Source organism: Arachis hypogaea, chromosome 15 (genome assembly GCF_003086295.3).
Source record: "Arachis hypogaea cultivar Tifrunner chromosome 15, arahy.Tifrunner.gnm2.J5K5, whole genome shotgun sequence".
NCBI classification, from domain to species: domain Eukaryota; kingdom Viridiplantae; phylum Streptophyta; class Magnoliopsida; order Fabales; family Fabaceae; genus Arachis; species Arachis hypogaea.
The window spans coordinates 16,158,535-16,183,430 of NC_092050.1; the positions used below are offsets into that span (position 1 = coordinate 16,158,535).

General features: G+C 34.2%; 2 protein-coding genes and 1 long non-coding RNA gene across 30 annotated transcripts; 1 reads left to right on the forward strand and 2 right to left on the reverse strand.

Annotated features, from left to right (window-relative positions):
- The first annotated feature begins 2,527 nt into the window (after window positions 1–2,527).
- Window positions 2,528–15,892, forward strand: LOC112749676 (exocyst complex component SEC5A-like). Of its 26 annotated transcripts, none has more exons than XM_072218699.1 (16): window positions 2,857–3,164; window positions 3,521–3,609; window positions 3,878–3,954; window positions 4,058–4,168; window positions 4,401–4,453; window positions 7,355–7,459; window positions 7,680–7,767; window positions 8,152–8,290; window positions 8,397–8,579; window positions 8,920–9,028; window positions 9,146–9,251; window positions 10,655–10,749; window positions 11,167–11,310; window positions 11,558–11,749; window positions 13,332–13,677; window positions 15,356–15,892. In XM_072218699.1, the coding sequence occupies exons 4-7, from the start codon at window positions 4,132–4,134 to the stop codon at window positions 7,734–7,736; spliced, it is 252 nt and encodes an 83-aa protein (XP_072074800.1). In that variant the 5' UTR covers window positions 2,857–3,164; window positions 3,521–3,609; window positions 3,878–3,954; window positions 4,058–4,131; the 3' UTR covers window positions 7,737–7,767; window positions 8,152–8,290; window positions 8,397–8,579; window positions 8,920–9,028; window positions 9,146–9,251; window positions 10,655–10,749; window positions 11,167–11,310; window positions 11,558–11,749; window positions 13,332–13,677; window positions 15,356–15,892. The 26 variants fall into 26 exon arrangements, with proteins under 26 accessions (XP_072074780.1, XP_072074795.1, XP_072074785.1 ...); XM_072218681.1 differs by adding an exon at window positions 3,365–3,431 and having other exon boundaries at window positions 2,878–3,164; window positions 3,807–3,954; window positions 11,558–13,677; XM_072218678.1 differs by adding an exon at window positions 3,365–3,431 and having other exon boundaries at window positions 2,878–3,164; window positions 3,807–3,954; window positions 8,932–9,028; window positions 11,558–13,677.
- On the reverse strand, window positions 6,279–20,066 carry LOC112746905 (uncharacterized). 3 transcript variants are annotated; one of them, XR_011873193.1, is made up of 4 exons: window positions 19,279–20,064; window positions 19,125–19,207; window positions 18,899–19,012; window positions 6,279–7,013 (listed from the first exon to the last, which is right to left on the reverse strand). XR_011873193.1 is itself a non-coding variant. In XM_025795019.2 (3 exons), the coding sequence occupies exons 1-3, from the start codon at window positions 19,607–19,609 to the stop codon at window positions 18,968–18,970; spliced, it is 459 nt and encodes a 152-aa protein (XP_025650804.1). In that variant the 5' UTR covers window positions 19,610–20,066; the 3' UTR covers window positions 18,695–18,967. The 3 variants fall into 3 exon arrangements, 2 of the variants coding, with proteins under 2 accessions (XP_025650804.1, XP_072074774.1); XM_025795019.2 differs by lacking the exon at window positions 6,279–7,013 and having other exon boundaries at window positions 18,695–19,012; window positions 19,279–20,066; XM_072218673.1 differs by lacking the exon at window positions 6,279–7,013 and having other exon boundaries at window positions 18,695–19,207; window positions 19,279–20,066.
- A 1,540-nt stretch (window positions 20,067–21,606) lies between these two features.
- Window positions 21,607–23,524, reverse strand: LOC112749678 (uncharacterized). Its single transcript, XR_011873194.1, has 2 exons — window positions 23,012–23,524; window positions 21,607–21,942 (listed from the first exon to the last, which is right to left on the reverse strand). It is a non-coding gene; the product is annotated as an uncharacterized lncRNA (long non-coding RNA).
- Window positions 23,525–24,896: the final 1,372 nt, after the last annotated feature.

Sequence of the window (24,896 nt, forward strand, 5' to 3'; positions counted from 1 at the left end):
TTGGACCTTTGCTCCAAGCTATTAAACTTGATTCTTGAGACCTTGGTTTTTGATACCAATTGAAGGTTCCAGAAGGCTTAAAGAAGGGGGGTTGAACCTATGACCTTCTTTAACTTTGATAAAGTGAGTCTTAAAACCATAAATTAAACTTGGCTACTGTTTGGTCTGCACAGCAGATTATATAGGAGACAATTTTATTTTGTCTCATAAAAACTAGAAAAATATAACTAAAGCAGAAAGGAAGAATGTGACATATCCATATATCCTAGTTCAGTTGCCTTGTGCAATACAACCTACATCCAGTCTCCACTACAACGTTGGTAGAATTTTCACTATCAATCCAAGTATTACATACACCAATTTCCTAGGACTCAACGTAATCCTATATGGGCTCACAAGCTTCAACATAGACTTGATTTGGCTATGCAAATACCTAGACTCACCACACTAAGTGCTTACCTAACTTTGCAAGGGATACCTCTCAGGTACATGACACAAAACAAAAAATACAACCAAAAGAAATCTGAAATCACTCTTGGTTTTTCTCTCAAGTGTTTCTCTTGGCCTTTTTTACTCTATGACTTTTTCTCAATGCCTCTCTTTCTTGCCTTTTACCTTAGACAGAATACAAAGAAAGATATACATTGAAACTGAAATACAAAATAATAAAAAGGAGATAATGATTCACAACCTTGACTCTATGTATTGAACCCAGCATCTGAACTCATAACCTTGTTCTTCATCTTGGCGGAGTGCTCCCTTTAGTGTAAGTGCAATGCTTCCAATACTTCAAACTCAATAGTGAGGATTCACTCTTTGCTTTCTCTCTCTTGGGTTCTCTCTCCTTGCACTCCAATGAAGTTCATTTTCCCTTTTTGTACCTTAGTAAGAGCCACGATTAGGGTTTCTTCAAAGTCAACTTCTTGGTCCTTGGGCATGTTGAGCTCTTCTCTTCTTTTTCATCAATCAAACCCAAAAATTAGGAATTTTAAATCTGGATGTTGGCTTGACCGAGGAGGGAAGGGCATCAGAGATAGGCTTGCTCAGTGATAATCCCAAATTCAAACCCTTGAAATTGTGCTTTGGCTCCAAGTAACAATTTAAGCCATTGATTAATAGTAGAGATAATCAACGACCATTTTCTTCATCTTTCCCAAAATGGCATTACAGAGAGTAGGAGAAGATGTGAAGAAATCAACTTGCATGCAAATAAAAATTATTTACCCTTAACCTCTGACTTAGCTTAACATGCTTTTGATTAGTGTGATTGGACATTGCTTTCTTAATTCACTTTCTCTTTCTTTCTTCTCTGGAGTGTGAGCTCGAAGATGAAGCTCTCTCTCTCTTATGTTTACCCGCAATGCACAAGAGAAGCTTAGCTTAGGTTTGATTCACTAAAGCTTGGTTGACATTAGGCTTGGTTTGTGGATCAATATCGATTCAGCACACTTGAGTGCATTATGCCTCATTGGTTTGGGCTGCATCTTAAACAAATTTGGGCCTGCAACACTAAATGAAACAATTAAACCTAATTGGGTATATAACCCAATAAATCAATGTTTGTCATCATCATTAAATTAATTGTATTCTTAACTCAACAGATTTTAAATCTTTAAAGACATTTTCTATTACTTCTTGAATCAAGTACTTGAAATGCTTTAAATTGTCACATCTTGGTTACTATTTAGATGCTATAAACGGCATACATACAATATAGGATGATGAAAATTATTTCTTTATGCACCTAACTACAACATTAACATAGGTTTGAGGAGAAACTTAGGTTAGTGTTCTGGTATGGAATAATTGAATCACTAAATGATAAAGCTATATAGTTTTCTTATTATATATGTTGCATTACCTATGGATTATGGAATCTGATCTAATAATTATATATGTTGTATAAGGAAAATAGTACCATCAACAGGCTTGAAAATCTACTTAATTTGGACATCACTCCATACACCTATAAAAAATTGCTGAGTATATTTGGTATGAGTATGAAACAGGATTGTATACTTAGTAATCCAAACTCCAAACCTCTATGTTATATAAAATAGGATTGGAGAGACAGGAACCGATGTAAGGATTAATCAAAGGTATATGATTCACAATCATTATTTGAAACTTGATTTATGCAGCAGTGTTGTTCATGAGCAATCCAACTTTTAAACTTTTCAGACAATACCTAGGCCTATTGAACATCCTTCTGAGATTCCAAACTGGAACTATGATGGATCTAGCACTGGACAGACAATAGGTACAGATAGTGAAATATTCTTATAGTAAGAATTCTCAAACTAATATTTTTGTTACTTATGCTATGTACTATTACATCGTTAAAGGCTTAAAGGTTGATTTTATTTTTTTAACTTGTTCAGTCCTCAAGAAATTTTCAAAGATCCTTTCCGGGGGTGGTTATAATATCTTGGTAAGAGTTGTTATATGACTTATATCTCTAACGAATGTGATGGCAATGGCATGTTGACTAAATTTATATTATGTTTGTGATTTTTCTTGATTGTGTCTGGTGCTTTTTTTTATTTTTTAATCTAAATCTGCTTCATTTTTAGAATTATTGTTTTATATGAATGTCTTTTGGCTAATTTTTTTTCACCTTTCTCAAATTCTCTCCCTTGGTTGTTGCTGTATTAGCTAGAAAAGTTAGTTCATTGGTCCATTAATAAAAGTTCTTGCATCAGCACAAAAAAAAAAGACATAAAATGGCACTAATATTACGGCAGCTCTACAAATGGCACTAATTTTTGTGGTGCCATAATTAATTTACACCTGATGGCGATTTTTGTGGATTCAGGCGGTTTTAAAATGCCATTACCACATTGTATAAAAAATCCCAACCCTGACTTAACCTTCATTACACGTTCCACGCGAGACGATGGCCACTGTGAGAGAACGGTTGAATCTCTGCCACTCGCGATCTCATCTGTTCACAATCTCCTCCGGCGACGTCTCTTCACACGACTTCTCCTCCTGCGACATCTCCTCCAGCAACAGTCTCCTCACGGGACGTCTCCTCCAGTAACGGTCTCCTCCGGCGATGTCTCCTCTAGCATCAATTTCCTCCTCAAAAGTTTTCCTATGCGGCAATCTCGTCCATTGAGCTACCGTGTTGCGAGTTTCTCCTCCGATGGCAGACTCGCAAGGTAGGTTCTTCTCCCTTTTTTCCTTTGTTCTCTTGAAAATATTTCATTCTAATCGATTGTCTTAGGCTTGCCTTTATTGGATGAAAAATTTAATTAAATTGGTTTAAATCTTAGCATAGTAGTCAAAATAGGTTGCTTACTGTTCTCTTTATTTTGCTTGCAATGTTTCTATTCTTTAGCTGTTTCTTGTTTTGATTTAGGGGTAGATAATGGTTTGATTGGTTAATTTGATGGTGAATTCTACTTTGCTTTTCTTATTCCGAGAAGGTAGCGTGTGTGACTTCTTAGTTGCATGCTCTTGATTTGTTATTTTTCTGATTTTTAATGGGTTTCGTATGCATGTGAATGGTAATTAGATTGTTGTTTCTACCATTGATCTGATAAGCAATATGTATGGGAAGCAGTTGTTGATAGTAACTCCTATGTGATTACACTCTACTTAAAAGTAAGTCACATTTCTTTCACTTTTTTTTCTTCTTTGATTAAAATGTTCAATCACTTTTTAAGTTATTGAACTGTTGGGTTATAACTTGTATCTCTTGATCTTTTCAATGTAGACATTCAATTAAACCACTAAAATTCTATATATGTCATTGACTCTTTTTCTGATTTTTTCCTTCCTTTATTATTACTTTGGTTTAGGCACTTAACATTGTTTTAGACTTGCTAATAACCTTGTTGAAAATCATTTGGCTCTCTGCGACGATACCAAGCTTTTTCCCTTGTGCTCCAAGCTCATCTCTCTCTGCATCGTCTCACTCTCCTCCTACTCTATGCTGTTCGCAACAAGGTTTGCCAATTCTCTATTTATCAGCAATTTCGAGTGTTTTTCTTTTATAATTGAAGATGTTGTTGCTGATGTGTGTTGATTGTCCACTTTTTGCTAATTTCAGTACTTCCATCCAGATAATATGTCCTCAGAAAAAAGTTGAAAATTGAACTTGCAAAGGTTAGAGATGAGTTCAAAATGTCAGAGTCAAATCATGGATCTGCTCGAGTTCAAGGTAAGGGATATTATTAATTAACTGTTTTATTTATGAGAAGCATGTGGAAAGAAGGGAATGAATTTGCTTTAGTTACCTTTCTATCAATCTGAAACATTGTGTGGCTGTCTTATTACAATATAGGTTCATAATTAGATGAAAGTGATAATATCAAAAGTGTCTTGGAAATGCTTATGAAAATGGTTATAAGAGCTTGTTAAGGAATCAATGATATCATTTTGGTTTCATGCAGTTGCACAACTCACAACTAAGATTAAACATCTATCAGTTGTTCTACACAAGAAGGTGAGTTACTTCTTCCAACATATCTCGTTGATCTTAATCTTCTATATATTGAAATGAAAATAACTACTAGTGGCAAAAGAGCAATTTGTAACACAATCATGCATTGAAGCCTTTGCAGGCTAAACATACCCAATTCACATACTTTCAATGACAGACATTTAAGACATACAAATTTATGTGATAGGATTGATTTTTGGCCTCTATTTGGTGTAAAGTGCATGATCTGTTTAGGGTTTAGAGGATTTCCCTCTTTGGTGTGTTGAGAGATTGGAATGCTATGCTAAGTGCTATAATTGATAAACCATGCAGTGCATGCCAATCCTTATATATATTCGCTAAAGGAACTCAAACTGGCCATTTACAAAGTACCAAACAGATGCCAAAAAGTAATCTCTTGAAATAGTATCAATAGTCAGAAGGGAATAATTAAAAACTTTAGATTTTCTTCCAACAAATACACCAGAATACTGCAAACATCGAGGCTTATTAAACGATCTTTGATTCTTTATGAGAGGCAAACTCAGAACTATCTAAAGAGATCTTGATTCATGTGATGCATAAAGATATGTACCACTTAATCGAAATCTAGACTACACACTATACATAGTTAGATACAAAGTGGTTAGAGCCCTAAACTTTTGGAACATGTCATTCAATTTTATAAGAAGCACTCTTTTTTTTTCCCTCAGTTTTATTTGGTGATCTGAAACATGCTGGCCTTTTTTTTCTCCCCAACCAATATACAGATATTGAATCAAAGTTAAAAAGAATTGAGGATGACCCTGAAGGATCTGGGATCTCCCATTTGCATAGTATTATTCAAGGAGTTAATTTGAAAGCTAATTGTGCTTTGAAGCCTTTGTTTGAGAGACAAGCGAGTGAAGTCTAAATTTTACATTTTCTTGTGGTATCTTTTTTAATATTTCAGAATAAGTTTTTCCATGAATGATTTGGATTGTGTAGGCTCAAACCAAAAAAATTAAGACTATCCAAGGAATGCTGCAGAGATTTTGAACCCCTTTTCAACTTACCAAATATTATTCGTGGTAGCATTAAGCAAGGGGGAATTTGATTTGGTAGATAGGGAGTACAAGAAAGCCAAGTCAATTGCTCTTCCTTCTCATGTATGAGACTATTATATTGATTTAAATCTTTTTATTAGTTACTCTTGTTTGAATGGTGGTGGTTGGTGCAGAATTTATAACCACAAACTAACTGGCAAGTGCACCGGGTCGTACCAAGTAATACCTCAGGTGAGTGAGGGTCGAGCCCATGAGGATTGAAGGACTAAGCAACAATGGTTGATTAATTGGCTTAGTTAGACAAACAAGAAAATAGTGTTTTGGTGTTCAAAAGACATTAAAAAATATAAAGAATATTAAAAGAGCAATAAATAAATTGGGAATAAAGTATGGAGAAGGAAGTTAAGGTTTTAGAGTTATCTATTTTCTAGATTGACTTTTTTTATTAATTTATTCTAATCATGCAAGATTCAATTCATGGCAAACTATATGTGACTAGACCCTAATTCCTTTGACTTTCCTAGTCTCCTCTAAAATTCATCAACAGCCAATTCCTTGGTCAATTAATTCCAATTAAAGGGTGAAGTTCAATTCTAGTTATATGCCACAGAAATCCTAATTACTCAAATATAAGAGGATTATATTTCACGTATCCCGTTAAATTCAGATAATTAGAAATTAGGAGAATATGTTTTCAAGCTGTTGTTTAAGTAAAGAGCTTTTCCAAGTTATACAAGAACTCAATTAGAAAAATGGTCATACTTCCGTTCCACCCAAATTCATAAAATAAAGAACGAAAATAATTTTTGAAATATAAATCAAGACATGAATTAAAATAGAAAAGCAATAAAATCAATCCATACAATAGACAGAGCTCCTAACCTTAACAGTGGAGGTTTAGTTGTTCATGGTTCAGAGAGAAAAAATAAGGATTGTAAATTGGGCTGAGGTGGAATGGAATCCCCCCTTTGGAATAATTCCAATCTCCTTTTATATCTAATCCTAATAAATTTAAAATCTATCTTCTAAAACTAAAATAATATCTTTTTCTATTTTGAATTAAAAATAAAGTTTAAATCTGAATTAATTAAAGCAATCAGCATGTCTTCAATTGATGGATGGGAACCATTTGCTTCATAGGGTCCACGCTTAACTTTGAGTGGGCATAACCATTCTTGTGTGAATCTCCCTTGAGTCTCTGCTATCCCCTGGCTCTAGTCTGTGTTTCTGGGCCGAAAACTGGGTCGAAACTCGGCCTGAAATCGCCCCCAGCATTTTCTGCGAATTCTGCATGTAGCGCTTGTCACACGTACGCGTCAGTCACGCGTACGCATCGATGATCTTCTTCGCGTGTCATGCGTACACGTCAGGTACGCGCACGCGTCGCTGTGCAACTTCGCTGACGCGCACGCGTCACCATAGAGAGCTCCAGATCACGCGTACGCGTCAGGCACGCGCACGCGTCGCTCCTCGCTAGTCAGCTCCTTGGTTTCTTCTCTTTCTCTGCAGAAACTCCATCAAATCCAACCAAATGCTACCTAAAATAAACAGAATTGCACAAGACTCAAAGTAGCATCCATAGTAGCTAAAAGATAATTAATTCTTGATAAAACTTAATAAATTAAATACAAATTCTCTAGGAAAAGGTAAGAAAAATGCTCACGCATCAGTGGTAAGCTATATTATTTTAGAGGTTTATTGAAATTTTAATTTACATGTCACTGAGGTTTTTTCCATTGAAGAGTCATCTTTCAAAGAATGGCATTTGTTCCAGCATTTACCATGTGATATAATATTTATGGATTTTCTCTTCTATTCCTGAACAACTTGTCATGCTCTTTTCTTATTGAAGTTAGCCTTTCATATGATCTTGATTCAGATTCAGGTGGGGATCCTAAAACGTGTTCTTGAAGAAGTTGAAAAAGTGATAAATGAGTTCAAGGCAATGCTTTTAAAATTACATTTCATATTGGACATGACACTGGTACAGTTTGCCTCAGTAAATTTAGAATAAAACATGACTATTCAAATTGTTATGTGAGAAAAGACTGAGTCTACCCTGATAAACATTATACATTCTGGAAGTTGCTGAAATTGTATGAATCTATCAAGTAGTATTGCCTTTTTGTTTTTTTTTTTTTTTTGGTCTTCTATCTGTATTCTGCTTGCAGGGTGATTTTTACACATGTTTATTCTCCATGCAGCTTGATAATACCGTGAGGTTGCTATTGGATTTGGAACCAGAGTCTGATCTAGTCTGACATTATTTGAATATACAAGTTTGGAAATTTTGTTCGTACCCATTGTTTGAAATATTTGTCATTTATTTTCATATTTTGCTACTAGAGTTGTTGTAACTTTGCATATATATTGTGTAGCTTATAGCTCCCCTGTCCAATGTCCCTTTCACTTTTAATATTCTCTCTTTTATAAGCTTCACTTATTCCTTAAGAACCTTAAGGCTAGTTTGGATTGTGAAAATATTTATTTTTTCATTTCTAATATTTTTTGTTTTTAAGATTATTGTGAAGAAAATGAAAAGAATAAAATTGTGTTTTCTATTTTTTTTTCACTCACAAAATCCTGAAAATAGAAAATGTTTTCACAAAAATAAGCCTTTAGTTTTTACTTTGAGATGGCTGAATGTGGAGTCCATTGGGTTCTATTCCTTTACAGAATCAGAGAATCTAAGGTTTGTGTGAGAAGTGTACATCAGATCATGGGGTCAGAATGGAACATCTGAAGAAGGAATTGCATGAAAAATGCTCTTTCTGATGCTAAGTAGAGGAAGATTCAAGATGAATTGGGTGAATCTGTAAGTGCAAACTGCATTAAGTTGATTGTTGGGTTGTTCTTTAGTTGACTTAAGAAAATGACATTAAGTTTTTCCTTTTTAATATTCTTTTTACAACTATTGTCAGTCAGATATCAACAGCTCTCCTATTGTTGGTAATACCCAATCTCATCTGGTAGATCTAACTGGTGAAGAGGTAATTGATGCACTAAGAGGAAAGTATATCCGTAGATTAACTACTGTAATCATTCGCCACATACCAGCCTTCTGAAAGGTTGCACTCTCTGTTTTCAGTGGAAAATTTGCTAAGGTACTATGAGTTTATTAATTTATTTTTTACTTAGTCTATGTATGCATGAGTTATTTGTGACATTTTTATTTTGAGTCTTAATTCAGGCATGTCTGAATCATCATGTTTAAAAAACTCTTCCACTTCTCGTTTTAATCTAGCTGCCGTCCTTGATTGCCATTGCCTTTTTAACTCGGTTTACTGCTTTATTATTTTTTTTTGCTTTTACCATTGTGTATAGTCTATTTTAATGGTGTTTATTTTCTTCAAGATGTCATACGGAATCACATATGCTATATTTTTGCATCTTTTTTTTTTCTTTCCATTCTTTCCAAGTTCCAACATGTTCAAATACCAATAGTTCTGCTAATAGAGTTGAAGAAAAAGCTGGAGACGCAAAATACTCGAGTCGTTCTATAGATGAAGTTGCTGCAATGATATGCAGCATAATTTCGGTTTATAGAAACAAGGTAATTTCTCTCTATTCATTTTTTGCCTAAAATTACTTTTCAATTCCCTAAAATTAGTTATAATTATTGCGGTGGTTGATGATTGAATGAAAACTGATTATTTTAATTTGAATGTAGGAGATGAGTCCGGATAATGAAAGTTGGAGTGTCAGAGCAAGAAACAAAGATGTTGGAACAAGTTCCAAGAATGGAACTCACACAAGAGACCAAGAAACTAAGACAGGTTTGTTTTAAATCTAATTACAAAAGGAGAAAATTTTTGGTCTCCAAATCTTATTCATCATCACTTAACTAAGTTATTTGTCTTATATATTCATAATCTAAGTAGTAAAAATAGCACTTATTAGATGGTTTAAATACATTATTAGATATTAACATAGTTTAAGGAACTGGATCATAGATTTGACTGATTAGTGCTTATTGCAATGTTTGTATTTTGGTTAGTTTAGTAAGACAAGTTTTTGTATAACAGTTATTATTTTTTATTTCCAATACTAAAAAATCATATATTATGTATAGTACTTTATTTATGAATTATATAATATTTTGTTTATGGATTATGATTTTTTGTTATTGTGAAAATTTAATTAAAAAATTATTTGTTTAACACGATAAAAATGACAGTAAAAGCTACCTTTTTAAACGATAAAAACGTCACTTTAACCAACCACTGTGAAGGTAAAAACGGCGGTTTAAAAATATCGTTTTAACCAACTAAAAATGTCGTTTTAACCCAGTAAAAATGACAGTTTCAAATTTCATTTTAACCAATAAAAATGTCACTGTCAGAGTAAAAACGACGGTTTAAAAATACCATTTTAACCCGGTAAAAATGGCGATTTAAAATGCCGTTTTAACCATCCAAAATGCCACTCTCTCATAGTAAAAATGGCAGTTCAAAAACGCCATTTTAACCAACAAAAAACACCCTTTTTACCTGGAAATAACGACGGTTTGAACCGCCGTTTTTACCAACCAGAAAATGCCAATTTATTTAGAAATAATGGCGGTTTGAACCGCCATTTTAACCTATCTAAAAACCGCCGTTTTAACCTAGAAAATTGTGGCGATTTTCAGAAAATTGCCGTAATAACCAGAATGGCACCTAGAATTACGTTACTTTCTGAAACCGCCGTTCTTGATAATAATGGCGGTTCAAACTGTCATAAATGAAAAAAACCATCGTTTTTACCAGATTTTTTTATAGTGCATGCATTGGCCTTTGTTCCCTTTTTTTTTTTAAATTTAAACATGATTTTCAATTTGTTGTTCAAATTTCTTATTCTTCCTATAAGTAGTTCTCAATTATCCTCATTCTCTTGTCCGTTCACGTTTTGATATTTAATGCATCACAAAACGGAAGAAAGGTTATTATATTTTTATTATATTTTCTTAAAAAATGATCTTAATATCCCATTTCTCAAAAGAAGGGTTTGATTTGAAAGGATACCATATGTGTATGATCTTATTTTTGTTTTTTTAGTATTTTACTTTTTGATTTCTTTAAATTTATTTTCAGATTCACTTTTTATTTTTGTTGAGCTTTGGCCAATGCTTGATTCGGTTTTCTTTTTTGCATTGTCCATTCCTTTGGGATGGTACCATTTAATTATTTCAATTGTACAGGATATCAAGGATATGAAGAAGAGGTCGAAGAAGATTGAGAAGAAAACTAGCTCCCTTCAAGAAATGGAACATTTATAATGAAGACCTTGATAGATGTATGTATTCTCTTCAAAATTAATAAATCTCTTTCTGTCACAATCAAACCTTATAGAATAGTTTATTAGAATAAAAGAAACCTATAGCTAAATTACATGTATGAATGAAATCCCACTTTTCATTAACTTTGAATTTGTTGATGCTAAGTTTTTAGTATGCAACTCCCGTAGCATGTTTCTTTAAAATGGAACATTTAAATTTGATTGCTAAATTATTTAGACCTTGATAGATGTACATGAGAAAAATACGTGCAATACGTTAATTTGCCATCTCTCTCTAGAACTTTGTAGGAATTTTTTTTTAGTATTTAATTAAGTACAGTCTTTTCCATGAGAAAGAGAATAGTTATAAAATTTTGCATTGGTATGTATATTTATTTTTATTTCTACTTTTTTTATGCCCTTTTTTCCATTCAGGTGAATGATAGGTATAATTGAAACTTCTTATTGGATGAAGATGGTGATATCATACATATTGATCTTGGCTTCATGCTTTCCAACTCACCTGCTGGTGTTAATTTTAAAAGTGCGCTTTTCAAGTTAATCCAAAAGCTTTTTGAGGTAAACTTAGACTATATCTGTTTGAGACTTTGAGATAAACTTTTTTGTGAAATTAAGGTTTTAAATTGTTGGATAATTGCATACTGACAGTGATGGCCAAAACTCAAGAATTTTAGTAACTTAATTTATTGGATTAGTTTTTTAATCAAGAGTTTGAGTGTATTATATAGCAAAATGTTAGAATTTTTATTTCTGTCATCTTTTTTTTCTTCTTATGTTTAATGTTCATATTCATTGTGTTACCCAGATTGGGTGCCGGTGGTACAGCTGGGCTGGGGATGCTGCTAAAGGGGAAGCTACGCGTGATAATACAGGAGGGAGAGACGATATTGTTGCTTTGGTACAAAGATAAGGTCTTTGCAATTGAGAATCGCTCTCCTGCTAAAAGCACTTACAGTGAGGGTTTGCTCAATGGGAACTCACTACCAAGCTCTCCCAGGCTAGGCTTCTATCTTTTTTTTCTTTATGTTCATACACTATTCAATTATATTTAATTTAGGGCTTTTGCCTAATTATAGTAAATTGCTTAGTAATTGCTGCTATTAAATGTGTGAAGTTGGTTAGCTATATTTCTTGAGAATTTCACTTCATTATTTTCACTTGGGATTGATTAATTGTGAATTAAGATTTAAATATAACTCAATTCCTTTCGATGGGCAAATAAAAGCAAATCAAAGAATGAGGTCTGATTTGATGATGAAATTGTTGTTGAACACGTGTCTATATATCTGAAGTCAAATAAAAGATTCAATTCATGATGAAGTTATTCCAAACCAATTAATTCAAATTAAATCGGTTACATAATTTCTTAGTTTTCCAAACTAATAATGGTTTAACTAATAACAGAAGTAATGTTAGGTTCTTGTTTCTAGGTTGAATTGAATTGAAATAAGGATTTTAGCAACGGTAAAAAATCGTCGCCATAGATCGAAAAACCGTTTCTAAAATTTTAGGCAACGCTTTGGCAACAGTTTTTGACCTATAGTATATGCGGCCATTGCCAATACTCATAGGCAACAGTTTTTTACCTAAGGCAACGGCAACTAAAAAAACCGTTGCCATAGTTACTGGCATAGACAACGTTTTGACAATAATTTTTAAAGAACGGTTTAGAACCGTTACTGGATAGACAACGGTTTAAAACCATAACTGGATAGGTAACGGTTTTAAGCTGTTGTAGTTTTGTTATTCACAAAGACAATAGTTTAAAAACATTGCCTTTGGTGTTGTTTTTTTCGCAATGGTTTTAATACCATTGCCATTTTGTAGCTGTCTTTGACAACGATTTTAACAACATTGTCTTTGCAACTTTTGACAACGATATTTTTGTAGTTATATATTGCTTTATTTAGAATAGTTTTCTCATGTTGCATTAAAATTAATATTTTAACTATTTTTTAGTGTCAATAGATTAATATTCCAACCATTTGAATCAAATCACTAAAAAAATAATTGAACATTTGATTTATAACATATTCTATAAGATTCATACATGTTTGTAACCTATAAAAAAAAGATTTTAGAAGTCAAATAAACTTAGATACTTTAAAATCACATAATAAGAGTCTAAGTCATAACAATATCTAATCATAAACAAAAGAGATTTGATATATTATAATAGCAAATAGACTCCCCATCATCTCCACAAATTGGTGATTTTTACTCTCTAGTGTTTGATCTTATAATGTGTGATTAAATTCTTCCTCACCTTCATCATGATTTTCCTATGAACAAAAAAATTAGCAAATTAAATATAATGCTAAGCCTACTGCTAATAATGCTTACTAATAGAGAGAATGGACGAGGGAAAGAAAGATAACTGCTAGTGATTTTTCTTATGTATTTTCTTATTAATAGCTAGGTCATAATAGCTTATTAATTTGGTCAAGCAAATTAATAATCTCATTTAAATATAATACAAGAAGAAACAAAATACCAAAGAAAAGACAAGTAAAACCATCATTTGAGATTGTATATTATGTCTAAAGAGGCTACCATTGACAATTATTCTTGTGCTTCAGTTCAGTTGTGTTGATCAAGTGATGAATCCACATTTTATGGTATTTATTTGTTCTATTTGGGTGGATTTTATCAACTTTTCTTGCACTTATCCATTGAAATATTTGCACTTATCCACATTTCTCTTATCAACTTTTATTTGCATCTTACTATCCTATCTTCTATCTTTCATGAGTGATCCACCATAAACAACAAGGGAAGCGGGAGAAAGGGCATACAGCAGCCGATTGATCCACCAGCTGAAGGTGGAAATCCGAAGTCGCTACACCCCCTAGTTCACCTTTGAGTGCACGGAGGACCGTACAAACCTTTAAGTGTGGGGAGGTCGTCACCGATCAACAACCTTGGGTGACAAACTCTAATCCTAACACTTTCATCTTCTTTTTTGAATTCTTACTTGCATTTTCTCTTCTTAGTTTGTATATATCTTAGAGCTTTAATTACATTCTCTCTTAGTTTATTGCATGTCTTTGCATACATATAATAAGCTTAGTTAATATAATGAAAATTTTCTAAGAAAAACATTCTTGATAGGGCATGCACATCCTAATTTATTTGAGTTGGTATTTGTTTGATTGAAACTTGCTTGAAATATATTGTGGAACATGTTTTTGAGTTATGAACACATAAGCATGTGAGTTTTTGAGCCTAATTGTGTGGTTACACCATATAACCACTATTTTCATTCTTGTGTGTGTGTTATTCTCTTTTTATGATTGCAATCTTTGATTTGTTTGATTCTTTATGTCCATTGTTTGATGTATTTATACATTTACATGATTGATGCCTTCTTTTCATATAGCTCACTTACCCAAATAGCCTACCCTTTTATCTTCCTTTGTTAACCAACTTTGAGCCTATTTCAATCCCCTCTTGTTCTTAAAGTTAGCACATTACTAGCCTTAAAGTGAAAAATAAATAAATGTCCCTTATTTGGATCTTTGATTAGCTTAGGCTAGTGAGAGTGTATATCATCTAAGTGTGGGGAAGTTTGGGAACTTTGGTTGAGATAAAAGTGAAATTTTTGTACTTTGTTGAAAATCTTGGGAATTGGGTACATACTCATGTATCAAATGCTTAAACCATATGCATTAACACCTTTGTATATATTTTAGTTTGAAAAAAAAAGGAAGAATATAATAAAAAGGGGACAAAATACCCCAAAGTAGAATAACAATAACAATGCATATGAGTTGTGATTGAAAAAGAAAATGCATGAGTATGTAAGAAAAGTGAAAAATGGGTAGTTAGGTTTACTTTGAGTTGTATAGGTTGTTAAGTAGGTTTGGTGAGAGCTTAAGTTAGTCAAACATTCAAATTTAAAGCTCACTTGACCATATATATATATAACCTTACCTTTACCTAGCCCCATTACAACCTATGGAAAGCCCTCATGTTATTTGTATGCATACATTGAATAATTGTTGATTGTTAGATGAAAGACAAATCTTAGAAAGCATGATTAGAAGAAAAATGAGTGAATTGACCCTATACACTTGAGTGATTAGAGCGGATACACATCCGGTAAGGGTTTCATTACTCGATTACATGTTTTCACCTATGCTTAATTCCTTTCTTGCAAGTTGTTAATTCTTTTCAATAACTCTAATCAATTATAGATTTGACTTGGTTAAGATTACTTTAGCCCTTATGTTCATATATACTTTCTTGGAAATTGATTTATTTTGACTAAGTAGTTGCATTCATGTAGATAGATTGCATGTAGGTAGTTTACTTGCATTGAATAAATATAATACCCTTTATTTCCTTCTTGAGTATAGCATGAGGACATGCTATTGTTTAAGTGTGGGGATGTGATGAATCTACATTTCATGGTATTTATTTGCTCTATTTGGGTGGATTTCATCAAATTTTCTTGCACTTATCCATTGAAATAGCATAGTTTCATGATTTCTTCCTAAAATGTGCTTGAAAATGAAAACATGCTCTTTAGGCCTTTTAATTGCTAAATTTTATTCACTTTAATCTCATTTGATGCCTTGATGCATTTGCTAAGTGATTTCAGATTTCCAAGGCAAGTATGGGTTGAAGAAGTGAGAAAAAAAGAGCATGCAAAAGGGAAGAAACCATAAAGAAATGGAGTTTGGAAGTTCAGTGATCTGTGCGTGTGCACAAGCAACGCGTGCGCACGCACAAGTGCGAGCTCGGCGACGCGTACGCGTGACCCGAGTCACGTGAGCTCATTAATTACAAATCGCTGGGGGCGAATTATGGGCCTCCAAAACCCAACCCAACTGATTTCTGAAGCTATTTCAACCCCAATTCAAGTGGAAGCAAGGGGGGCAATTAGGTTTAGCTTTTACATGTTCTTCTCTTAGTTTCTAGAGAGAGAAGCTCCCCCCTCTCTCTAGAATTAGGTTAGGTTTAGTTAATTTCTCTTTAATTTCTGTCTTTAATTCTTGTCTTAATGTAGTTTTATTTATGTTTCCTTGCTTTATTGTCTTAATTCTTCTTCTTCATTTCTCTTTTATGTCATTTTTTATTTTATGAACACTCTTGTACTTCTTTAATTTCTATTAATGTAATTTATGTTTTATGTTCATTTAATGCTTCCTTTAGTTGTTATTATCATTTTCTTGCTTTTGGTAGTTAGATTTTATTTTTAATGCATTTTAATATTATTTTATTCTTATGCATACCAAGTGTTTGACAAAATACTTGGCTTAGTTTTTACATAGTTTTTCTTCACTCTTGGCTTGGTATTGAGGACTTTGGTGCTCCTTGAGTCATTGATGTCTATTCTTGTTTAATACATTAGAGTAGTTAGTTGATTTGGTTTCCCTTGACTCTAAGTGACCCATTAATAGTGTTGACTAGGACTTAGGGATTGGAATCAACTATGCCTATTTGACTTATCCTCGATATAGGGTTAACTAAGTAGGATTAACTCTTCATAATCATCATGTGTTTGTGGTCAATGGCTAGGATAGGTAACCTTAGCTCTCAATTACTTGCCAAGAGGTTTCTTGTAACACCCTAACTACCAAAGCTCACGCTTTCGGCTGCGCGCCTTTGATAGCTCGGACATTACGACGACTTCTATATTATTTATTACTAAAATATGAGCCTGATTAAAGCTTTAAACCGCAATACCGCTCCCAAAAATTCTTTCGTTCGATAACGTACATCCATAAATACCATACAACGTACAAAAACTCATAAAGAGTACATCCATATATATACATACATATATATAAGTAATACTACAAACATAATCCAATACAATTCCTATCCCTCTTACAGATTATATCAAGATAAAGGCGAGGGTACAATAAACCATAACTAAAACAATACAGAGCATTATGACAACAATTAAATAAGCCCTTCAAAGCGGTTTATCTAAGCGAAACCAAAATAGCCTTTCATATTTTATTCCAAACCAGAAACACAAAATCGAAATCAACCATCAGTTCATCTCATTCCAACCACGGCCCTAGGCCCAAACAATCCAACCAACAACCAATCACCACAATCCAACAGAGTCCCAGATGCAAACACAGATAGGAAGTTCAAGCACAAACAAACAGTTATTACAAGTAAAACAGTTAGCAATTAATCACATAGGCAAACCAAGTATAATATGCACACCCAACCAATGTCACACAAATGCATATGATGCATGCCTGTCCCTAGTGGCTGATGATATCATCTGTCGGTTATAGAGCCAACCCGACAAGTCCTGGTAGCTAACCATTGGACTGTCCCTCTGTCGTGCATCCCCAACTCGAGTTATACTCATCATAAACTTGATCATAATCATGATCCATATCCATCACCCTCACTGGTGAATATTTATCCATCACCATCACTGGTGAATATTTATGGGGGCGAGCTCATCCGGGCCTTTCACAGTGCCCGGCCACACTTACGACATTGGGTTAACAGAGCTTCGAGTCTCAACCTGGAGCACATGGTGGCTAGCCATTGCTACTACCCAGGGAAACCCTCATCTCCAATAGTGGAAGTGCAAAAATCACAACTTATCAATGTCTCAGCATAATTGCTTTCATTCTCAATCATGGATCAACATCCATCTCAGCCATCCGGCTCACGGTTCAATCCAGAACCAGCCAATATTCATATCATACACAGCCATTCCGGCTCACGGTTCAATCCAGAACCAATCAATATGTATAAACATACACAGCCATTCCGGCTCTCAACAAAACAGCACTTCCACATTCAAAATCATCAAGTTCATGAAATCGGCATTTAAGCCATAAATTATTTTCTCAATTCATTTCACTTTGAAATCAAGTTTCAACTCTTTTCAGCCTTGGCTTTAATGATCTCATTTCTCAAATCATCTCAGGCTCATAAGCCACTTTAACTCAAGGTAAATTCCCCTTTTAAAATAATGCCACTCTCGGCATCCTCTTTCCAAAACTTCCATCATCATGGCAAGTTAAAAGCCTCTTTGAGATATTCAAAAATCACCCATCCAACAATGGGATTTTATAACAAAAGTTTCTCGGCAGAGTCCCAAGTCTTTAGGGAAGGTCAACCTATATCAATTCCTTAAAATTCATTGAAACTCTTAAAATCATGGATTCTCGGTTCAAGTAAATAAAACTGAATTTATTATGAAACCGACCATACAAAATCTCAAGTTCCAACCCGGTCCAAAAATCAACTCATTTGAAAAGGAACCGGTTCATTTGAATCAAACCACTTTCAGATTTCTTTTTGGAACCCATTTTTCTAACCCTTCCAAAATGCCTCAAACTTAATTACTCAATCAAAAGTCTAGATTCCTTTGAAACCACTAAAAGCTCCTTTTTATATTGAAATCAATATTAGAGCATCATTTTTTTCCTTCAGTGATTCAAACGGTAAAAATAGTTCATTTCTAAATAAGTCAAACTCAAGGCATAAAGTTTACTAAATAAATTAAGCTTGAAAATATAATTATTCTCTTAATAAATCAAATAATACAACTTCTCAAATCCAATCCTTTCTAAATAACTTTTCAAACAAGACTAGGATTTTGTAGAAATTTCGGCAGCACCTCCCCTAAAACTTGGACTTTTGCCACCCGGTTCGGGTCCCAACTAAACCGTTTCTCATTCCTTTTCAACAGCTCAAAACCAGAAATCAATTCAAAGCAAGCTAAATCCAACAGTTGCCTCAGTGGCATATCTCAAGAAAATCATTTCAAAATCAACTCAATATCAACCGATTTAACTCATTTTCAAAGCTTTAAAGAAACGGTTCAGTAACAAATCATTTGTCCAAGATCAAGTCAAGTAAAGTAAACCGGGCTGAATTCAAAAGTGCATTCGACATTTCACATCATCAAATAATCGACTCAAATCAAATCAATCCTCAACGGATTAAACTCAGATTTTAAACCTTTAAAGAATCACTTCAAAACATTACATTTCACAAGGCCGCACAATAATTCAGCCAAACCAACATCCATAGTCATTCGAGTCAATCAAATAGTACATAAGGCAGATACAATCACCAAATACACAATATCTCACATCAGTACCCATATGTAATAATTCCCAATATACAAAATATAGTTTTCGGAAAGCGCCCCTACCTCAAAACGCAAATCCATAACTCAAACACGTCACAGAGTCCTTTCCGCCTCAACCCGAACTGACGGCAACTAAAACCTCAGCTCCCAGTCACGTTCACAACAACCATCGCAACACTATTCGCAACATGTAATAATCAGGACTCGACCCCACGTTATCAAAACTCATATTCATTAACCGAACACAACGTAATACTAACGCGTGGCTTTTCGAAACATAATTTCTTACCGGAATAACAACACGAAGCAGTTCCGATTTCGAACCGGCGGCAGCAACAGCTCCGGCGACGGCCAGAAACTCCGGTGGATCAACTAGAAAAATCGCACCGCATCAAAACCATCTCGAAAACCAAAAAGGCAGAAACCTCAAATAAAACCCTTACCGGCAAACTTTTCCGGCGACGGCAGGAGTAGCCAGAAGCTCCGGCGGTGGTCCCGGGAGTCGCAGAACCACTCCTGGCGACCAGAACCCTTTTCTGATGGCGGCAGTTCCGACCGAGGCGGCGCCGGTGATGCGATCGGGGGCCAGGCACGGTGTTTGGGTTCCCAGCACACCTTCAGATCTCTCTGTCTCTCCTGCTCGGCGTGACTGAACGGCCTTCCTTTCAACGGCGCACCGGCGGCGAACCCTAGCAGTGGCGGAGGTAGGTGGCAGTTTCTGACGGCCATGGAAGTTCCAGCACCGTCGCGGGTGGTCTTCCCCCTCTCTCCCATCGGGTCATCTCTGACAATAGCGGCACAATCATCGGCAAAAGCTCAACGGGACAGCGACGGCGCGAGCTTGGCGGCAGTGAGGCGTGGGTCGATCTCCTTGGTTCGCGAGCTCTCTCTCTTTTGCGACGAGAAGGCAGCGACGGCCCAGCATCCTCACGCGCGGCGGCACAGCGATGGCTCCACGGGACAGCGATGGCACGATTGGGTACCTCGCGGCGAGGCATGGCATGGTGGCGGCAGTGCCATGGCGCAGCGGACAGCTCCCCCTCCAGCTCGACGGCGACGAGACGCGCCTCCCTCTCTCCCCACGCAGCGAACTCCTCTCCTTCTCCCTCAATTTTGTTTCTTCCTTCCTTCATCTTGCAGCTGCTGCTGCGGTAGTTTTTGGTTTGAGGAAAGGAGGAAGCAAAATTGCGTTGCTGCTGCTAGGTTGGGTGAGGAGGAAACCGAGTCGGGTACGGGTTATTGGGTTAGGGTTTCATTTTGAAAATTAGGGTTAAGGGCATTAGGGTAATTTCACATAAAATTGGGAATAATATAGTAATTGAAACCCAAATTAAATCCAACACTATTTGTACATAGAAAATACTATTTGCTCATCAATTTCACAAATTATTTTCAATAAAATGCCCAAATCTAAAAATTAGAAATAGTATACTTAATTTCTTCATTTTCCAAAATAGCAGTAATAATATTTAAAATATTACTTATCTAATTCAAATCATATAAAATCCTTATTATTTCATAATTATCAACCTTATACTTTAAATATAGAAAATAGCCCAATAATTATAAAATTGGATAATAATCATAACTTATCTCAAATCCAATAAATCAAAACTTGCCTTAATTATCTTTAATAAAATAATCTCTGAAATTAAGGCTATAAATAACTGTAGGATTTGAGACTTGATCATAATAAGATTTTTTTCAAATATTCTGGGTCTTACATTTCTTGCATTTTAATTTTCCTTGCTTTGACTTTTATTGCTTTGAATTTTAGTTTCTTGCATGCTTGTTTCATTCCTTGCTTTTCTTGTATGTTTAGTTTTCACACTCTTGGTTGAGAAATTGGGTGTTTGGGTGAAATTGAGTTGTGGATGTCCATTCCGCATTGTGTGAGAATTATTTATTGGTTTGGTTTTCCTTGACTCTAAGTGACCCACTAGTGTTGACTAGGACTTAGGGATTGGAATCAATTATGCCCTTTTGACTTATCCTCGATGTTAGGATAGACTAATTGGGATTAATTCACACACAATTACCATGTTTGTGATCCACAACTAGGATAAGAATCCTCAATCCCCCAATTCTCACCAAGAGCTCTTTTTAGTATTTAAATTCCATTTTCATTGCCTTTACTTGCTTTCCATTTAATTCATTGCATGTCTTTTTATTTTATTGCACTTTAAATTTCTTGCCAATTGTTACCATCCAACCCCTATTTCCCTCGTAGCCAATAATATGACATTTCATTGCAACTCCTAAGGAAGAACGACTCGAGGTTTAATTACTCTCGGTTATTTTAATTTGAATTTGACATTTGAATAAGAGAATTCATTGTTGGTTTGGACTATGCTACTAACGAATTGATTCTTGATTCTAAATCGACAATAAATCTCTCTCTTATCATCAAGCAAGATGGAAGGTTTGTTACTAATAAACCATCATTTAATTCCATAGAAAAAGTTAAATATAAAATGATTTTGACTTCCTGATATATATGGTCCATAAGCAAATTGTTAAGCCTTAAAAAAACCTTAGAATAATGAATTCAATATAATTCAGTATATAAGTAAATGTCATATCAATATGAAACTTTTAATTCTTCAAGAGATGAGTTGCCAACAAGTTGCACATGAAAACAAGCTAAGCTAAATTAAAAAATACAACCCATAAGACAGGTGTTCAAGTTAGGAGTTGCTTTGGATAGTCTAAAGAAATATCTAAAGGAATAAATGCAAACAAGAACATTAATAAATAATGGACAAACTGAGTTTGTATAATATTGTAATTACTTATTTAGAATTTTTAAAGATGTAACATTACTTTGGCTATAAGTGAGCAAAAACTGACAATAACAACATTAAAGTTGAAGAATTATACATTGAAACTTTACAAATCACCCGAAAGTAATACAAACAAAAGAAATAATGACCAGAAAAGGTAAGACTTCCCAACCCAGTAAGAACAATATTCGTACAAAACTAAACAAGAAAACACAAACTTATTTGAAAAATCAACATGGAAAAATAATTTATTTATTTTGGGGAAGGTTTACCTCACCTATTGCTCTTTTCAAACCATATGCTATGACATAAGATTTGCTTAGTCTGAAATAAAATCATAACAAAACAATAAGCATAGAAGAAGTTCAAGGGAAAAAAGAGTAGAATTTAAATTAGGTTAAAAAGAGTAGGAAAAGGATGCTCAATTTCACAGTAATCAATTCCAAACTCTAAACTCAATTTCAAAGTAACATAATCAAAACAGTAAAACCAATTTCACAGTAACAGAATCCAAACCCTAAACCCCGATTTCACAAACAAAAATGGTAGAAACCAATAATGGCGTGTAACTGACATATTATAATTACCAAAAGATCTAATCCGTACATTAATACAATTTCTTCCTCATAAGGAAAAAACACAGTTGTCGTCACGTTCAAAGTCATGAGAAATTATGACTCGTATTTTTTACTATTCTCAGAACAATATTTTGCTATTTACACTTATGAACGACGCACATGACTGTTTGGATTGAAGCATTATATTGGTAGAATAATTTTCAAGACAAACCAAAAATTATATATGCAAGAATTATGATTCAATGCTTATGATATACAGCCAAAATAGAACATGCTCCTATAGCAGTGACTACATTGCAACTTCTACAACTTGCTTGTCAGTATTTAAGGTTCTGAATAGCACACGGCGAACACCTTTGGGGATATCTAAAGACTTCATCTAGAAAAGGATTAATATGCAATATATAATACAACAAATGTTAGGGAAGATAAGTTTGCATTTCTATAGCAAAAAATCAAAACAAAATAGGCCAGGAAAACGGTTTGCATAGCATAGGAGAAAGCATCTCCCCAACTTCTAAGACAAATTTTAACAAATCACAATTTCCTGTGTTGCAAAATTCAGCATCTCACATGAATGAAAATTGCTTAATCGACAGTAAAATAGCAGAATCAGAGAAACTTTCATAAAACTCCATCAGTTTATATATATCGGTAAGGTTTTTATCCTAGGAACATCAACCAATAGAGCGAGACCTACAAACAGAACAATCGGCCTATTGATTTGTGATTTCTTCTTTCAATGGCAATTTGAAATCCATTTCCTCAATTTGCAGAGTATATAGAATTGAAATCGATGAAAAAGGAGAGGTTACCATTGAGGACCTGTAAATCAAGAGTTTCGACATTGTAGCCAGCGTCGAAGTAGTTATCGTAGAATTGGCCAGGAGCATGACAACCCACAAACGACGAGGAGAAGCATCGCCGGCCAGGGCAGCGACGACCCACGCGCGCGGCGAGAGGGGAGACAAAACAACGGCCCACGGCGAGGAGTGGAGAAGAAGCGACGGCCAGGAGAGAAGCATCAACGACCACTGCGCGGAGAGAGGACAAGCAGCGACGACCCACCCGGCGAGGAGAGTGGAGACGCAGCGACGGCGCACCATGAACTGCTTCCTTCGACGACGCACCACGAACTGCGTGAAGCTGATTTTGTGCGATGATGATGGCAGGCTTTGATGATGAGTGGTGGGTTATAGTGGGTTAGGGACATAGAGCTAGTAGAGGAGGAAAAACACCAGAGCTCTGTGTTTTGTTCTAAAGGGAGTTTCTCAAAAATTTGTTTAAGCGTAAAAAATATGTTAAATTTTAGAGCGAGAATGAAACAAAAAATAATATTTGTTATAAATTTATTTACTTCATAAATAATATTTATTATTTATTTATAACAATAATTTTTTAGTCTTCTACTTATTTAATATTTATAAAGAACTATTTTTATATGTATCTTTTAATTTACATAATTATTTAAATATTAAAAAATTGTTGCTTAATAAAAAATTATTGTAATGGTTATAAAACCGTTCTTTAAAATAGTCAAATAGAACAGTTTTATTTTGTTGTAATAATTTAATAAAAAATTAAACTTCAACAGCAACTCTATAAAAATCGTTGTCTAAAATTATCTAAGAGAACGGTTTTAAAGTATAGCAACTTTGGCAACGGTTTTCAAGCGTATCTTTTATACAATTATTTAAACAACATTAAAAAACTGTTGCTTAAAAACAAATCCTAGTAACGGTTATAAAACCGTTCTTTAAAATAGTAAAAAAGAACGGTTTTATTTTGTTGCTATAAAATAATAAAAACTGAAGTTCAACAGTAACATTATAAAAAATTATTGTCTAAAACCATCTAAAAAAACGGTTTTCAGGTATTGCAGATTTTGGCATTGTTAAAGCTCATATTTATTGTAGTGTCTCCTGCGAAAAACGCTTACATTGAGGATTTACTCAATGGGAACTCACTGCCAAACTCTCCCGAGCTAGGCTTTTATTTTTTTTTTAATGTTCATACACTATTCAATTATATTTAATTTAGGGCTTTTGCCTAATTATAGTAAATTGCTTACTAATTGCTATTAAATGTGTGAACTTGGTTAGCTATATTTCTTGAGAATTTTACTTCATTTTTTTCACTTGGAATTGATTAATTGTGAATTAAGATTTAAATATAACTCAATTCCTTTCGATGGGCAAATAAAAGCAAATCAAAGAATGAGGTCTGGACTCGGAGTATTTTTGCACACATTAGCTCAGACCCAAAGTGGTTCAGTTTTGACCTGGGAGAAAAAAATAACACTCGGAAGAATATCTCAATCAGGTCCGAGTCATAGTTCGGGTCGCTCGGCCCGGTCCGGCCTAGTGAAGATACATATTTTAAAATTAACGTTTTGTGTTTAGGAAGTATAAGACTTTAGACTAATGCATAATATTTTGTGTTATTTATGTGTGACTTAAATATTTGGTATTATTAGTATTGATTCGTGATTATACTTTAATTTTAAAATTTAGTTAGTACTTATTATATTTTTCTACGTGAATTTTATCATATGAAATAATTGTTGAAAATTTAATATGTTCCCATACTAGCATCCAAGGAGGTAATACTTTTATTTTTGAATTTGTGTTTTCTAATTAATATTGTATAATATTAATTATAAATTAATTCATTTATTTTTAATAAAAATTGTGAAATTAG